We start from the raw sequence: 16,226 nt of genomic DNA on the forward strand, positions 1-16,226 counted from the left end.
GCCTTTTGTATTATGCCTAACCCCAACCCCAAAAGTCTTAAGTCTAGATTGTTTGGTATAGAAGGGGGCTGATGCCGAACAATTACATACTGTAGTAGATATCAGGGACACACAGATATCTTACCTTGGGTCCTTCAAGACCAGGGATTCCTGGAGGACCCTGTGGAACAAATACAAGTAAAAAGCAGTCGATGTTATGATGAAATGTATAATGATGATTGATGATGGGAAATAACATTAAAGTAGAAAATGATGGTGTGTGTGGTCCTTTCCATGCTAACACACTCAGTGCAGTTGTACCTGTGGGCCACTGGAGAGAACAGCTCCGAAACCACTCTGAAGACCAGATCCTTCCAAGTCCTATTGAATGTGAAAAAAAATAAATAATCATAATGATCAAATTGTGTCATAGAAGCAGTTTCATAAAATCACCATGCAATGCTATACATTTGTTTGTATGCATTATGTGTGTTGCTTCTTTTTGACAGAAATTCAATGTCATTACTATACTTTGCAGTATTAATCTTTTTTTAGTTTGCCCACTTCAACAACTAATGTTGGGTTTTCACTCCATGGGGAAATGTCATGCAATTTTGAGCTATACAAAACAGAAAACCTGACCTAACTTGACATGACTACTAATAGTGTTAGTGAAAGTTTGGACTGTACTGGAAGTAGACTGTTCATTTTTGAGTAAAAACAGGCCGTACCTCAAAGTCCATGGTGTAGCCTCTACTGGGGGGCCCGGGGGGACCAGGGGGGCCGGGCTGACCCCGGGGACCAGGCTGCCCCTCTGGACCCTCTGAGCCCGGCAGGCCTGGGAACCCTGGAGTGCCCTGATCTCCCTGTGACAAAGATGGGTTAGATGACTATGGTCACTATTCACTATTCAAAATGATCAGGAAATCAATCAAGAACATGGAAATAAGAGGAGGAATAGGGGTAAGGACTTCACCATAAACATAATAGATAGATAGATAGATATATAGATAGATAGATAGATAGATAGATAGATAGATAGATAGATAGATAGATAGATAGATAGATAGATAGATAGATAGATAGATAGATAGATAGATAGATAGATAGATAGATAGATAGATAGATAGATAGATAGATAGATAGATAGATAGATAGATAGATAGATAGATAGATAGATAGATAGATAGACAGACAGACAGACAGACAGACAGACAGACAGACAGACAGACAGACAGACAGACAGACAGACAGACAGACAGACAGACAGACAGACAGACAGACAGACAGACAGACAGACAGACAGACAGACAGACAGACAGACAGACAGACAGACAGACAGACAGACAGACAGACAGACAGACAGACAGACAGACAGACAGACAGACAGATAGATAGATAGATAGATAGATAGATAGATAGATAGATAGATAGATAGATAGATAGATAGATAGATAGATAGATAGATAGATAGATAGATAGATAGATAGATAGATAGATAGATAGCTTATATCAATCATGTGGGTCCAATAAGGGATGACATGCGATAAATAATACTCAATATTTTACCTTTAGTCCTGGTTGTCCGCTTAAACCAGGCTCTCCCTGTAAGGCACATACAATACAATTAAAATCATGTGTATACAGCAAAGAGGTAGAGTGAGTATTTCAACACAGACTTGTTTACACTGGAGCCCAAGAGCTTTAATAGTCCACAGGGTCACTTCATTAAGAGCCTGGCTCCTTGTGTGACAATGGTATTAAGTTTGTGTGCAATTATTTTTTCTTGCTGAGAGCGCCCTAAGAGGCCTGCTCAAGGGAAATCAGCATGAGCTCAAACACTAGAAGGTGGCAACGTATAAAGTCACTAGTCACACATGCAAGAGGAAGCTCCTGGTTGTTGTGCCAGTTAACATGTGAGGAAATAACAGAGGTAGGTCGCTTCATGGAATCAAAAATGTTCAACAACAGTGTATTGACAGCTCTTTGTGGTTAGGAAGTGCACTTCTGAAAGCTAATGTTAATACCTTGTGTCCATAAAAAAATAAAAGTTGAATGAGGCTTTCTTTGCCCAGAGAATGTAAGAACTTTCCAAGAACGTAATAAACTTCAGCTTTCAAAATTGTAATAACTTCCCAAAAAAATTAATAAATCACTAATTGAATCAAAATATACAGCTATAGGTTGCTTACTCAAAGTGTTTTCATGGCAGGGGTTAATTAACTCAGTATGGACTCCTCCTACCAGGGGGCGGGTCTAACCACTTCTCATGCTCTGGCCCCTCCCCCTTTCATATCTTTGGGTCATTGGATTTGTATTATGTTCGCAGTTTATTACGCAAATGGCATGATGCTACGTCGTTAGCCTCACCTTGTCTCCTTTGTCCCCAACAGGCCCTGGATCCCCGTCGTTTCCATCAACTCCCTGCAAGATTGACAACAGCATTCATCTTTACCAGATACTTTTACCAGTGGGACGCTGTTAACTAACTTAACATTTTCTGTGAATTTCGAGGGTTATTCAACTGTTGGTCTCATTAATATTTCTGAGCTAAAGGTGAAAGCTAACCAAGCTAATGGCCGCCAACAAACAGAAGTGAATCAACCCTGTTATGCAACAAAAACAATGCTACAGTAAATATCGTAAACCAGTGAGTAGTCCATTCGCACGGTTAGTAAAAAGCATCTGGCATTTTTGAAAAGAAAAGACACATTTCCCCCAACAGATTCTACAGCTGACCATGTTCAAAGGCTCCTTACAGTGTTTTCTGCCAAAGCGCTTTTACAGTAGCTTGAGGGTAAAAGGAAAGTACAAGACTTCTTTGAACGTTTGGTAAGTGAGGGGCGTATTGAAGAGGTATGTAGGTTGTAGGGCATTTATAGGCCTACTTCATACCTCAATCGACCACACACACAATATGTTTACTGGTCAATACTGTACAGCAAGCAATGGCAGAAAAGTAATGAAGAATGAACATAGGTTTTTTTAATAAAGTTAGGGGTAAATACTGTCTTTTAGGCCCGTTTGGATCTAACAGGACCCATTATTAATACCTGACCAGAACCAGACCCAGACCCAGACCCAGAAACAGACCCAGAGCCACTAAACCACTCCTCAATCACCTGAAAACAGAAGCTAGTTTAGCAATTAAAGTGCTCTGAGGCCAAACCAAGGTCATTAGCTTTAAGAGTCACAAATCTCTGCTGCATTGTTCAAGAACAAACATGGTACTCCATGCAGTGAGACAGTTGAGTTCTCAACTCAACTGTCTCACTAAATGGCTTTACAAGTCTATGCATAATGTATAATAGAATTTGAACCTTCTCAGTGTTGGGCCCTTTTTGAAGGAACCACACATTTTATATGATTATTTGAGAGGATGAGAGAAAAATCATGCAAATCATGACACAAGAAAGAAATTTGGTGCATTTGTTCTCAAGGGCCTGTTGAACAAAATCTGCCTGATTGGCCACTTGAAAATCAAAGATGGCAGCCATGTTTTTTCAAGATGGCGACCAAATTGGTCTGAAAAAACGTCACAACCTAGTGGTTCTACTTACAAAAATTTCTGTGATATTAACTTAACTTTTGGACTTTGCTCTTGTCGATTAAAAATACGATTTCTTATCTGCTGAAAACAGGAAGAATTAATTGATCGTGGAACTTACAGGCAGTCCAGGTTCACCCATATCTCCATCCTTCCCATCTCTTCCAGGTGCCCCAGGTTTTCCAGGGAAGCCGTCCCCAGATGAGGCACTTCCTGGGGGCCCGGGACTTCCTGGGGGACCGGGTCGCCCTGGAGGCCCCTGATGAAACAAGGCAACGTATCTCAGTTAAAGTACAGGGAACAAGTTGTAAAGTGCTGCTCTAGCAAAATGGTCAACTGTTAGTGAGTGTCCTCCTAAAGCGTCAACATTGAACAACTTTATAATTAAAATGCAATAAGCTTGAAAGAGCTTGTTATAGTAAGTATATCTGTACAATAATGCAAACAGATCCAAAGTAACATGAGACAGAGACAACATCAAAACAAACATTGAGCCAGACATAACAACATAGGAAAGGGAACAGGGAAGTAATGCTAAGTAGAAGGAAAAAACTTCACTCACCCTCATTATCTCTGCATCACTGTCAAAGTCATCAAATCCTGACCCCTCCTAATGCAAAAACACCATAGGACCAGGGTCAGTCAAAACAACATTATGGATTTCAGCTTTTTTTTAAGGTCAAATGTCCCCTGAACCATACCATGAACACTGAAGACTTGCTGGGTCGACCTGGAGGTCCAGGAGGGCCTGGAAGACCTGGTTGTCCAACACTAGTATCGCCCTTAGAAGAGACAGAAGTGGGTTTGTTACTCATTCATACACCTACTGTGTGTGTGTGTGTGTGTGTGTGTGTGTGTGTGTGTGTGTGTGTGTGTGTGTGTGTGTGTGTGTGTGTATGCTTGTGTGTGTGTGTGTGTGTGTGTGTGTGTGTTTATGCTTGTGTGTGTGTGTGCGTGTGTGTGTGTGTGTGTTTATGCTTGTGTGAGTGTGTGTATGTGTCACAATTTACAATTGAGTGATGTGTCTGTAAATACGGTACATTCTGAGCATATTGACTTCCAACTGTATCATTGTATTAAAGTTGTGGTATTGTTTACCTTGTCTCCCTTGGGACCGGAATCTCCCTGTAGTCCTGGGAACCCGGGAATCCCAGTTGCACCCTGGGAAAAAGGAAGTTACAGCTGTGTTCATAAATATACCACATTATGTAAGACTGTTGAAACTGACATTTTATTTAGTTGTAAGTGAAGTGAAAGAAAGAATGAGGCCATCAGTCTCATGGCAGAAGTTACTAAAGTTAACTGTTGGATCAGCATTAAGTCAGCTGATAAGGTGTGTATGTGTGTGTGTGTGTGTGTGTGTGTGCGTGTGTGTAAAAATGGGTACACCTAGTTTCCCAAGAGACACTAAAAAACAACCTATAAATCTACAAGAGACTGCAAAGACTTTACTTACTGGGTCGCCAGTTTCACCTTTGCTTCCCTGGAGAAAAGACAAAAATAGAAAAGCAATCCATAATTTTACATTTTAACCTGTAAAATCGGCCTCAAACAACAGAACTGCTCTAAATAAGTAAAAATCCAGTATTAATACACATCCTAGGCACTGTAAACAGGCATGTTAAGTTAACAAACTGTATGTTAGCAAAAGCTGCCCACCGTAGCTAGCAAAATACCTATTTAAAGGGCCTATGCTAGGTATTAACACTGAATTTCTTCTCAGTGCACACACAGTACAGACAGGTAACAGATCGTGTGGAGAAATTTCCTGATTTTGACTCCCAAAAAAAATCACTGACTCCACCTTTAAATACTGAATATTCTGAATGATTCTGAATATGTCAATCTACTCACAGTCTGTCCATCTTTCCCAGGAGTTCCAGCTGTTCCTGAAGGTCCCTGTGGTCCCTGTGGCCCTCTGGCTCCCGGCTGCCCTCCCTCCCCGTCACCTGAGGCCGGTCCAGGGGGGCCGGGGGGGCCAGCTGGGCCTGGGTCACCTCGCTCACCTTTCTGACCTGGAGACACCAGCAGGACCTGAGGGTTAAAGTGATCTAGCATTGTTAATATATTCATTCATTCACAGGGGATATCACAATGCTTCGGACAGTGTAGTCAAAGTCAGTTGTAGTTAAACTCAAACTAACTTAGTGGATAAGTTTGGCTTTGTTATGAGAAGCCAATATGCGTTTGTTTCTTCCTTTTTAACAAACAAAACTTATTTTAACAATCACAAGTCATTTCAGCATCATCATTTTTCTATCTCCAGCTTGCTTTATAATTTTTCTACAACATGACACCAGAATTGGTGTTTATTGTGACATCCTTACTCTGCAGGATATAGCGTCCTGCCTATTACTGATCTAATTGAACCATATAATAAAGCAATTGTTAATTTAGGTTGGACATCACTTAACTACCATACAGACACATGTACTGTACATGTGTAAACATCTTAAATTAGTGTTGAACTCACAGTATCACGTATGGTGGCTGGGATGTCGGTGGGCACTGGTTTTACTGTAATGAAAGACACAAAGTGAGGAACAATTAAAACATTTGCTGGTTTAGTTTTCAGTCATTGAAACGTTATATACTTTCTTAACAAGATTTGAAAAGGTGGAACGATTCATAATGGTAACACATATGGCCTATTTAGGATATGAAACCTTCATTTAGGGCAAGGTGAGCTGACAGAGATAAAACAAAACTCTTCTAGCACCATCTGGTGGCTAATTAGGGAAATACAACACGAGGGGAGCAGCCTAGGTCATGAATTACAACACCACTTATATGACTTCAAATACATCCAACTGTGCTTGTGTGTACGGGAGAGGATAAGATATGATTTTGGTAAACAAATGTAAGAACCCCATACATGTGTTGCCACCACACACTGATATTCTAAAAGATTAGGATACAGAAATAAGATTGTTTTAGTAATTTTATTATTTTTTTATTTCTACCTCTTTCAGTGGTCATCTCCACTTCCTCTCCAGATGTCTCCTCCTCTATATCCTCATCATCGTTGCCTAGCGACATCTCAGTGGGCGGGGCTCGGACCGGGGAGCTGTAGGTGGGGTCTAGCTCTGGGAGGGGCTAAAAATGACATCACAATCTCCAGTCACCACACAAAAAATATTAAGAAAATCTGGCAATAGTTTTTTTTTAATTAAATGTAAATTAGAACTAAACAGAATAGCAAAATGTATTATGTATATAATCTAAATGGAATTCATTTGCATATACTGTATATCTTTGAGGGCTTGATTTTAGTAATTCATCCCGTTATTATCACATATAATGTTCCACAACCATGCATAGATGAGAGGATTAACTGAGCTGAGCTTGGGTAAATATTAGCATTTGACTTTATTCAGAATCAGCACTTGGATTATCTGTTAAGATCCAGTGAAACAGTTGCTCCATTTTTCAACAGATGGTAGAAAATAAATGTCCGATCCAACTACAGTATCAGGCTGAAAGCAACATTCCTCATATTGTATTGAGCTGGCTGCTGCATTACTTCACCATCATCTCTGCTATTTTTTTTTTTTTTTTGCTTTTTTTTACAAGACCTGCTGCAGTGATAAAATATCTTGACCTCACGCCACACTGTCCTCTTTATCAATGATCCATGGCAATAAAAAAGCAATAAATCTTTTTTTTTTCCTAAAGAGTGTTGGCTATGAATCCTTCTTCTGTCCATATACAGCTTAGGAGGACATTTTTCAAATAGTTCAGAATTGGCTGTAAAAAAGAGCTGCCACACATGGTCCCAGACCATAGTGACATAGCAATGTGTCCCTAAGAAATGAATAGGGAAAATAAATGTAAAATAATTCACAATTTCAAAGCCGTTTTTGTGAAACTACTACGTTTAGCACTATGGACCAGTGTTGCTATAACACATTTCACTGTGAGACTGGGTTGAGCACTGAGGTACCATCGACAAAGTCAGAGTAAAGTATTTCATTTAAGTCCACTGTTGCTTGGAGCACAGGAAGGAAACCTGGTTAAATGAAGCATATATTTCTGATCTCCAGATGGTGTTTATCTACGTGCCCTTAAGCAAGGCACATTAATCTACAGTGTATCTCCCCTGACCAACGAGGTGGAGATTAAGATATTGAACTCCCCGCTTGAGTTGTAAAATAGTGGAATAAGTTACACACTGCTCTCACCATATTTCCATACTAAGTGCCTATAAATTGGATTTCAGGACTGGAAAGTAGTACTCTTGGTACTGCAAATGAGTCATTTGTGAGCACACTCTTATTACTTTGAGTACAGTCCAATATATATTATTCTTCAGATTACTTATGGCAAATTATAAAATGAAAAAGGCAGTTGTATGCATCGTATGTGGTTCATTTTTGAAATATTTAAATGCCTCAAAGAATTCAATTTACCGTTAAAGAATTATTTTGCTTATTTTCCAGAGTGAGTTTAGAATAAAATAAATGTTTTTGTGTGAATTACATATACACCAATACCGAATGTAACCAATCCAACCCAAATATGATACTGACAAAGTTTTACTTGGAGGAACTATTTCTTGGCCCGGGTCTGTCTGCATTCTCCATTTCTCTCCTGGCAATCTCAAAGTGACAGATTTTTCAAACTTTAGACAGAGCCAGGCTAAGCTGTTTCCTGCTGCTCTTAATTTCTCTGCTCATTGTAATGTTATTCACCAGCCTTCTCATATAATGTAACTGGAGGCATGAAAGAAAGAAAAAATAAATTGTAAAAAATAGCCTAAATTGTGGAACTATTTATTTAATTGAAATAATCAAGCATTCTTTCCTATTGCAGCACTATACAGTATCTCTATGTTCCAGTCTCCACCAGGCCTGGAAGGATAAGAACGGTTTGCCTTGGGCTGAGTCCATCTTTTTCTAAACTGGGGTAGGTGAGCGAGGATAGCATGTGTGTATATGTACCATAGACATAAACGTCCCATAATCATTCTTTGCACTATTCTGAAGGATATGACAGAAGGCTTTGGTCATATGTTGTTAATGATCTGATTTATGATACAGTTTGTTCTTGATAAAATACCAAAAAACACATATTAAAGACCTTCACATAGTAGTTTATGAGCGTGTGCATGTACCATAGACTGTATACAAAAAGAGGGATGTACGCACCATGGTGTACTCTCTCTCCTCCACCACCTTCTTCACTTCTTCTCTTCCCTCCATGTCTTCATAGGCATCGTCACCGCTTCCATATCCAGACGCCTGGGTGGAAAATAAGGGAGGCATAAGATAAATACATAGATGGACAGAAATGATGGATTGCTCTCTGACAGACAAATGCAATCTGGGTACAAGCTGCAAAATGAGAAAAAAACTGAATGAAAGCAAACATGTACCGAGACTTTACGGAAGCTACGGTGGCCTACAAGGTCAAGAAGCTAGCTTGACTTAAGTTGGCAGCATCCTATCACTGCCTCAAGTCTTTCAACAATATGAAGTGATGTGAGATGTATTTGTTTGTTAATTTAATATAGTGTGTCTTCCTCATCTTTCAACAAGTACACCAACGATAAATGCGTAAGGCCGTTAAGTTTGTCCATTCTGTGCAGCTGTAGAAACATGGCAGTGCAACCTAGCGGCGCCCCCCCACTCCTATGTATATATAGAAGGCTAAATCTAAGGTAATTGAATTATACACTTATTAAAACATTTTTATAAAGAATATATTCCATTTCAACCAAGCCTGTTCTGAATAATACCAATTTGCTTAACACACTGCACATTAAACTAAATGTGTAGTGTGTGATGTAGCTTTAAGCTTTCATTACGTAGGACCAAATCACCCAAAGTATGTAGGTAGGTCTGCCCACATACTTTTGTCCATATAGTTTAACTGTAGTGCACTTTGTCCACCACTAGAGGGGGGAATAGTTCCTTTACCAAGCTGCAGAGATTGTCTACATTGTCCTGTCAGATACAATAACAAACTAAACATTCTGTCATACTCATTTGTGCATTTTCTTTTTGTTTTTCTACACACTCACATATGGATCGTCCTCTTCACACTGGTCATCTGGGGCCGTGGGATCGGACTTGAGCAGCAGCTGCTGGATGGAGCCCTGCAGACAGAAGGGGAGAGTCCGTGTTAAGTTTGCGTGTTAATTTAGTTCATTCTGTGTCATTAAAGTTTTATTGAAGCTCAGCGTGCATTTCCCACACAACAGCATACCGCCCTTATCTTTCTCCAAAACAGTTTATCCACTTACACGTCATCTAGCACATACACAACTGCACACACACACACACACACACACACACACACACACACACACACACACACACACACACACACACACACACACACACACACACACACACACACACACACACACACACACACACACGCATGCACTCACTCAAATGGACAATCATGAAAAACATCTGTGCAATAAAACAGATGTCGCACACTCATCATCACCGTTTGTGCTCCAAAGACAATTCTCACATCAAATTACAGAATGGATATTTTGATCGTTACATACAAAATACATTACATAATTTCATTGAAATGCCATGATCTATCTATCTATCTATCTATCTACCTACCTACCTATCTATCTATCTATCTGTCTTCAAACAACAGTCCTCGAAAACCCTTATATAATACAGTAATTGGTATCAAATAAAACTCATCACATGATTCACTAGTCATGCCATTATTCCTCAAACAAAATCAAACTTAATCAATCAAATAAGTAACCTGGTGTCACCTTACACCACTGTTGCTAAGTAGTAGGTGTAGCAACATGTGTGTGCGTCACTGTTTCATTTGGAATAAGTGTAAAGTTGGCTGACCTCCGCCGCAGTGCAGTCATGGCATTCAGAATCTTCTCACACACATTCACACACTTGGCCGGCGCCAGCTAAAGTGACCCGCGCTCTGTTGCGTTGGCAACAACACTTTTTCCTCAACACGAGCCACACACTGCCAGTAACTGCAGCCTCAGAACAGCACCTTAGAAGTACTTCATCTTTTCTCTCTGCCATCACTGACGTCTCAACACTCCCAACTACCAGTCACTGGACAATAACAGGGTCTGCATCAAGCCATTGTACACAACAAGCCATTCATTCAGATCCAAGACTAGCCTACCATCAGTTAATATGTTGTAACACTAGCTCTGAACTGTGGTTAAATTATGTGGTTCAACATGTGGTGTATTAGCAAGAAGGTTTTGAGGACACGTCAAGGTTATTAATGAACAGTTTGACCACAAAGTTTTTAAGTGGAAAATGTCTGAGGCAGAGAATGTTTCAGTTAAAAGGTGCTCCGGGGAACTTTCAGTTTGTGTTCATTCTTGCAACCCCTTTGGACAAAAGCAGTATTTTTTTTAATATGCCAGCTGTAGTTCCTGGGTGAGCGTGCCCATGACAAAGGCATTAAGAACAACTATACAAAATTAGCATTGTTTTTAACACTGATGCTCTCGTTTGCTGTTACATGTAATGTATGATCATCATAGCAGAAATTAGACTGTTTCAGAAATATTTTAAAGTTCCTCATAGCATCTTTAAATAAAAGGGTATAAGCGTCTTCAAACACCAGGACAACAACTTGTCTTATGAAGTGATATAAATGTTTAATAGCATTTTCATCCCCCATGTGACAACACTCAGGCGTCTACATTAAACTATCTCTTGTTTACCTTCTCTGTGTGCATGCATGTTAGCGTGTCTGCGTTCTGAATGAAGAGCCCCTTGAAAGGCACATGTTAATGCAGTCATGTGTGTAATAGGCATTGTTCATATATGCATGAAGGTATAAATGTGTAATTGAAAAAGCCTGGCACTCACAACAAGCGTTTCATCAAGCCTTTTTCTGGCTCAATTATTGTGGGGAATTCTTGCATGAAATGTTTGAAAGATGTGAAAACGTTTGCGTGACGCATTGTTTTTTGTTTGTTTGTGTTGTTTACTTCACAAACAGCTGTCTTGGATTTGGTTGCTACTCAGACTGATATCCACCCATTCTCTCTCTCTCTCTCTCTCTCTCTCTCTCTCTCTCTCTCTCTCTCTCTATTCTTTCCCTACCTCTCCTTTTCTCACTCCTTCACCACAATTCAATTTGATAGACCGTGTGCCGTTCCATTAAAAACAGGTGTTTGTTATCTGGCCTGATGTCAATATGAATAAAACTTGGCTAAAATCGAACTGATGTTAAAGAGAGGACAGGCCCATTGAATGTCAGATTTAAAAGGTATTTCGCATATTCGCATATGTGCAACGCAAACTCATGAACACAGATCATTGGGAAAAACATCTCCTGTCAGATGAAATTCTTCCACTTATTATGGCATAAAACATTTCCACACATGCTTCTGAACAGATTGAAGGCTGTTTAAAAATGCATTATCACTTGTTAAATAAGTGACCACTGTAAACATTTGAGGCCAGAACGTGCCAGACATAAGCACCTTTGACTAAAAAGAAGCATGTGCTTGAAAGTTGAGAAAAACCCTTGCAGAATGGTAATACAACATTTTTTTTTATCATAATAAACCAAAAAGCATATTTTTCCTGTTGCCAAGTACATTTGACTAAAGTATGGATCAGAACACACCACTATATAGGAATGAATCTGTTAAAGTGAAGAGAGTCTCTTTTTCTCCACAAGGTGTCAGTAGTTAATTGGATTATAACAGAATGTGCCATGGCTTGAGGTGAGGTGATTAGACAGCAATTTGGTTATGCAAGTGGTTTGTGGACGGCACTCAGAGCTTTCCACTGTTCCATCCAAATATTTAACATTTAACAAAGCTGTCTTACATTACAGTCAACATGCTTCTGTCTGCTAAAAGCTTAAAAACACAAGACAGAATTATGCACCTTTAAAGTTGCCAATCACACTGTTTCTGGTAATCAAAATCGCCACGAGAAGTTGAAAATTCATGTCTGTATTTGTATTGCCTAGTAGCTGCATGATTAAATATGAAGCAAGTAATATTGAACACACATGGACACAAGGTGAACATGAGCATATTTATTTGACCGATTTTTTCCTCAGCATCATGGGTAAGAATACACAGTACACTGTGTTGCTTAGAGAGAATCCGAAGTTGCCAGCCACACACACATTTTCCAATACTCAACATGGGGTGTGTTTCAGTGCAACTACAGACACACAGCAAGAAGGAATAAGTGAATAAATCAGTGTGGAGGAAGATATTTTAGTCTATTTGTTTGCATGTGTGTGTGTGTGTGTGTGTGTGTGTGTGTGTGTGTGAGTGTATTAGAGCTACTAGTGCTGCGTGGCTGTTGTTTCTCTCTCTTGGAGGAGATTGAGGATCTGTGCGGGAGCTGCCAGTTCAAACAGTGAACAGCTGGAAAGGCACAGTCACTACTGGTCCTCTTTGTGTGTGTGAAGAGAGAGGGATGATGGGAGTATTATAAAGAAAATTGTGCTTTTTGGCAAGAGATCGGAGAGAGGGAGAGAAAGCTATTGAGGGCCTGTGGGTGATGTCTCTCGGCTTATGATGGCCACACTGGAGGGAGGCACTCTATAGCACTTGAGCAATGGTGGTTACAAAGGGGGTTTTCTGCAGGAGAGGTACTCTGCAGGATTGCTGTTGATGTAAGGTCTGAGTGCCTAGAAAGGGGGTATGTCAGTCCTAACTTTAAAAGTTCAAAGTATTTTAGCACTTAAAAGTAGCTCCTAAGTTTGGGGGAAGTTAGGGGTAGCCCAAGATACTCTTAAGTCACTAAGAGCTGCTTACAAACAGTCAAAAAATACATAAAAAGTACAACACTAATTAACTTTTAAAAGCATAGTTTGATGACAAGCGAATGAAGATCCACAGTAAATGGAAAGAACAATGGAATACTGTAGTTCACCCCGTTATGCAGGACATAGGTGGAAACCTCAAGTTGCTGTTGCTTTAAGGCCGTAGGGTTTTTATTATGGAGGTTTTAATATTAGCAAAGATACAACAAATGATATGTTGTTCCCACAAGGCTTTGACATAATGCCAATGGCTAAGACTCGTGGGATGATACTGTAGTTGCTTTATCAACATTTCAATTACACACAATTGAATTGTAATACTACGGGGAGCACAGCTTCCTGTTGAGTTTATTATCCGTCTGGAGTATCTGCTGCTACTATACCAAGCCTCTATGAAGTCAATAAAGAGCCCTTCTATTAAATATTACTGTTAAATTAAATGCTCACCTTTGCTCTGTAGGGAAAAAACAAAATATGAAGAGAATATCTTTGTCATTGTAATTGGTGGTAGAATGAAGTGATTATGGCCTGAAATAAAACTCCTCAGGTGTAAAAAAAAACCTAGTCATACTTGGTTTTAAGTAACATATAAAAAACTTATTTGATGAATGATTCCAGAAAATAAAAATGGACTCCCCTCTGAGACCAGAAAAGAAATACAGTATAAACACTTACACCCCCCCCCCCCCCCCCTCTGCGACTACTTGGGTTCCTCGAAACTCCTGTTAGATTTGCCCATTAAAACCTTAAAGAGAGGTGGAAAAATACTACATGGCAACAAGAACTTCTTTCCACTGTCCTGGAAACAAAACATATTGTAGTTTATCCATCGCATGAACTTAGATAACTACAAATAAGTGTCAAAGGAATGGGAAAAAGTTGCAGTCAAGCATAGAGGAGGGCTTTCTTTATTTTCTTCAATGTCACGGGTCATGTATTTTTTATAGTTAAGCCCACGGCCATCATTAGAATTGTTGGCATTTTGTTACAATGTCTACTCAGCTCTTCTCTCATGTCCTATTCTCACAATGGTGTGGACAGATTTAACATCTTGATAACCCTGAAAACTCCTTTTTTACATTTATTCCTGACCATCCCCCCTTGTTACATAGGGACTAAGTCAGTTTTTCCTGGACATTTTCAAAAACAGCAAATCATAGAAGATTGGGGAGAAAGTGCTGAAGCCTTTATGGGTTTATTTCCTTTTATTAGCGCATTGAGAGCAGAACACAGCGAGGCATGTGTAACTACCTCTCCCCCTGGATCTGAATGTGTAGGACTTCCATATCGCACACCCTCATTACAACCACACTGGGGTATTTTTTTACACTTGCATTGGATTGGAACTTCCCATCGTAACAATTGTTTGATCCAATTCTTTTTTTTTAATTAAAGAATTGGCATTGGCACATTGACTTTCACAGTTGCACTCGGCACTCTAAGCCATTCAAAATGAGATATTAGCGTTGTTCCAGAAAATGTAAATCACATACAGCTTGTCATTTATGAGCTCTCGCAGGCACAGGCAGTGCTCGTGAACACATGTGGTCATTCATTCCTTGTCTCCAGTGGCGGTCATAAAACTGCTAACAAAGATTATTGTGTTCGTGTATCAAATGTTAAAATAGGCATGTGCCCAAACGCCACGTTTTGCTTTCTGCAACTAGAAATGTATTTGATGTCTTTTGTCAGCCGATTGATCCAAACCACAAGACACCGCTCTTTCCTAGGAATGGGGAATCAAAGCAATAGTGTGTGACTTTTCGAATTCATATTATTCAAGCCATCGTGAAACGAGGTGACACAAAGTTGATTAAGCCTACGTCAGCTCCACAGAACTATCTCTGTTTTTCTCAGTATGGCAGCGTTTACAATCTGGTGTCGCTCCCCAACATTGGCGCAGGAGCTACCAAGAAGAGCCCACGAAAATGTTTCAGTTGTTGATTCAGCTGCTAAGAAAAGCCTGGAGAACAGAAGAAGGACTCAAATCCATGCGCTATCACTGAAGGATTACCTCGTGCAGATGTGCTCACTGTGTTGTTGTAATCACTCAGAATTCCTCATGGGAGCAACTTTAGTCATGCACTGTAGCTTTAACTACAATACAATGCAGTTCTCATACAGGACTGATGGCTGAGAGACAGAACATCCAGAAACGCTTGTTTTGCCAAAGATGATCATATACATAGACAAAAAGCAAAGCATGCGAAAAAATAAACCAGAACTTCATCCAGACTCACCACAAACCTGTCCAGGCCCGTGCCCCCAGCGTTCCCTACAAAGATCCCTGAGCTGGACTGGAAGGTCAGAGGCTCAGGGCTCCTGGTGAAGGCAACGCGGTGGTACTCCTCACAGTCCATGTACAGACGCACCTGAGGGACAAGGGAACATGTCAGTGGAAGACATATACATTGGCACCATCATCAATAATCATTCGATCGATGATCATTCGACTAAAGGCAAGACTTGACCAATCAGATTCACCTATGTTAATTCTTAGTCTGGGACACCCCTATTTGGTACCAAAACTACAGCTGAAACAAAAGCTTTATTTCCAAGACTTTCATACTGTTTCCGGAAAGAATTGCCAAGGCAAGGCAATCCTTATTGTCTCCAAATTTTAAATGCTGTCTAGAAATGTGTAGATCCAGCTGATATTATGATAAAAAAAATGCATATATTCATGATTTACTGATATTGAACAAAGCCAATTGAACACTGTTCACCCACCTCTGCCCCCTGTACAGTCAGGGTAAACCTGGCCCATCTTCCCGTCTGGTCTCCCATTTTGAAGGAAGCTGCTTCCTGGGTGCCTCCCTCTGTCCCTGGGTCGGTGTAGTACAATATGACCCTCTGAGAACCATCCTCCACCTCGGACAACGCTACACCCAAGTGGACAACCTTGAAAAAAATTCAAGAAATGTAAAAGAATAAATCAATA

At 40.0% G+C, this 16,226-nt stretch overlaps 1 protein-coding gene across 2 annotated transcripts in view; it reads right to left on the minus strand.

Moving 5' to 3' along the window:
* The window catches only part of LOC307267975 (collagen alpha-1(XV) chain-like), a 240,457-nt gene that overhangs the window by 194,386 nt on the left and 29,845 nt on the right, over window positions 1-16,226 (minus strand). For both annotated transcript variants that reach the window (XR_013845430.1, XM_080050470.1), the window contains exons 4-20: window positions 16,016-16,186; window positions 15,526-15,657; window positions 9,549-9,623; window positions 8,674-8,766; window positions 6,490-6,622; window positions 6,000-6,043; window positions 5,381-5,560; window positions 4,983-5,009; window positions 4,625-4,687; window positions 4,228-4,308; window positions 4,089-4,136; window positions 3,648-3,785; window positions 2,350-2,403; window positions 1,549-1,584; window positions 711-845; window positions 301-360; window positions 125-160 (exon numbers count right to left, since the gene is read on the minus strand). Coding sequence is in view for 1 of the 2 variants with exons in the window: in XM_080050470.1 (XP_079906596.1) it covers window positions 125-160; window positions 301-360; window positions 711-845; window positions 1,549-1,584; window positions 2,350-2,403; window positions 3,648-3,785; window positions 4,089-4,136; window positions 4,228-4,308; window positions 4,625-4,687; window positions 4,983-5,009; window positions 5,381-5,560; window positions 6,000-6,043; window positions 6,490-6,622; window positions 8,674-8,766; window positions 9,549-9,623; window positions 15,526-15,657; window positions 16,016-16,186 (1,506 nt within the window). In the remaining variant the exon portion in view is untranslated. The remainder of the gene's footprint in view (window positions 1-124; window positions 161-300; window positions 361-710; window positions 846-1,548; window positions 1,585-2,349; window positions 2,404-3,647; window positions 3,786-4,088; window positions 4,137-4,227; window positions 4,309-4,624; window positions 4,688-4,982; window positions 5,010-5,380; window positions 5,561-5,999; window positions 6,044-6,489; window positions 6,623-8,673; window positions 8,767-9,548; window positions 9,624-15,525; window positions 15,658-16,015; window positions 16,187-16,226) is intronic.

This window comes from Ammodytes marinus, assembly GCF_949987685.1.
Source record: "Ammodytes marinus genome assembly, chromosome: 21".
Lineage (NCBI taxonomy): Eukaryota > Metazoa > Chordata > Actinopteri > Uranoscopiformes > Ammodytidae > Ammodytes > Ammodytes marinus.